This window comes from Trichinella spiralis (genome assembly GCF_000181795.1).
Source record: "Trichinella spiralis strain ISS 195 chromosome Unknown Scfld2159, whole genome shotgun sequence".
NCBI classification, from domain to species: Eukaryota; Metazoa; Nematoda; class Enoplea; order Trichinellida; family Trichinellidae; genus Trichinella; species Trichinella spiralis.
Genome location: NW_003529098.1, coordinates 7,378 through 9,261, shown reverse-complemented (window position 1 = coordinate 9,261; position 1,884 = coordinate 7,378). Strand labels below are relative to the sequence as shown.

The following is a 1,884-nucleotide window of genomic DNA, read 5'->3' as shown; positions in this document are numbered from 1 at the left end:
TTCTTAATAATCGAAGCTATGAGTCGATTATTTTCATTTTGAAGTTGGTCAATTTGCAATTGCAATTCGTGCTTTCTAGCATAATATTGTTGACGATGAAATTTGAATTTTTCACAGCTTCCTTTTCTCTTTTAACCATGTGTTTCTTTATTTTTTCTTTAATCAAATCAAGTTGTTCCATTTCATGTTGTTTTACTTTTGCCATCTGTGTGATTTGATTCGCACCATAGGAAAGAAATTCACATGTTGTAGTGCATAAATTATTTATAGCTTGATCAAGCGCAACGTTTTCTTCCTCTTCTTCTGTTTGATAGTCGAAGATTAAATTTCCATTGTTTCCGTGAAACATCATTGCCATTTTCACTGCATTCTCTGTTAATTTGACCTTTTCTATCAATTTTGAATTATTGCTTTCCAAATTTCTCAGCTTCGCAATTAATTTTTCATCATCCAATGTGCACTCATCGGTTGTTTTTTCTTCGGTTTTCTGATTGTTGTTCAATTTTTTCAATGCATATCCAAATTGTAAAACACCTGTCATGAACATATGAACAACAAAGCGCAGTTTAGCGTTATTTTCCTCTTGTATTTTGATCTTTTCGTTCAACTCATCCACATCTTTCTTCAGCACTTTGTCAACATCTTCATGGGTTGTTAGCAAATCAACATTCTTATGATGACGAAGCAAATTTTTAAAATTCTCCAACAACCGTGGCAAAGCAATCCCAACAGATGATCTTTGCACTGCATCTTTGCAGTATTCCAGTCCAAGCATTTGCAATACGCTTTCAAATAATGACAAACAGTCGTGCAGCTTTTCAGTAATCCCAATTTTTAACAGTTCTTGTTCTTGATGATCACGCATACACTGACAATATTCAATTATTCTCTTCTCCAGAAGAAGGTGAACATTTTCTTTATGGATATCTTGCTGATTCAATTGATCCAACGCATTTTCTGCTGCCGCTTTGCAATTTTCTTTGATACTAATAATATCTTTCACTGCTGGTATGATGCGATCGACTTTCTCCAATCCACTCACATTTTCTTGACGAAATTTTGTCAAAATTTTAAAATCACGCTTTGGCAAGTCCTCTTTTCCAATTTCTTTGTGAACAACTGGCACCGAAACTGTTTTCTTTGCCATTCTTCCACTTATCGATAATGCAATCGTTTCCAACTGCTTTACCAAAATACGACCAACATTATTGTTTGTCTTGGTAATCATAAACTTTACTTTAAAATAAATATACTGTTTTTAATGTTTGTTTAATTTAAACCAATACGAATGGTGTAACTTTAAACTAAACTTGATCAGTTCTGGGACAAATTTTTGTCCTATTTTATTGCTCATTGGTATTTAGCCCTCATCCGGGCGACAAATTTTACAACTTAATCCGGGCATCTGTCTACATATGCAGATACTTGAAGTTTTGTCGTATTTCATCCCTGAATGTGATGCTAAACAGCAACCTTTAGGGTTTTGGGAGCAGTCCGTAGCGGACGAAGGCATTCTTTGCTTGTCCATAGATTTTTTCATTTTTGATACCTTGTTTCGATGTTTCGTTTAACCAGTTGAGCCGAAAGCTCTTTCATAAAATGTTTCTTACATACACGAGTCGTCTCGTTTCTTCATACGAAGTCATAACGTCATTATCAATGCAATTGCTTTTTTCAAAATACATAATAAATATTATGTAAAGTTATCAAAAATATTCCATTTAAAACGTAAATATATGGCGCTTTGTATGAACAACACCAGGAAATCAGCATTGCACCAATGATCAGATTCAATTTTCTTATCTGAGAAATGTGGATGACAAATTTACGCTTTGAAATAGTTTAGTCTTGCGGGGAGAGATCCCTGCTTTGCATTCTACACAT

The 1,884-nt window shown here is 34.1% G+C and overlaps 1 protein-coding gene across 1 annotated transcript; it reads right to left on the bottom strand.

The window, feature by feature from the left end:
- Positions 1-16: 16 nt before the first annotated feature.
- Tsp_11922 (hypothetical protein) lies at positions 17-1,236 on the bottom strand (the record flags this gene model as incomplete). The annotated part of the gene is made up of 1 exon (XM_003368635.1): positions 17-1,236. A coding segment is annotated over one exon (1,220 nt), but the record flags the coding sequence as incomplete, so codon positions are not given.
- Positions 1,237-1,884: the final 648 nt, after the last annotated feature.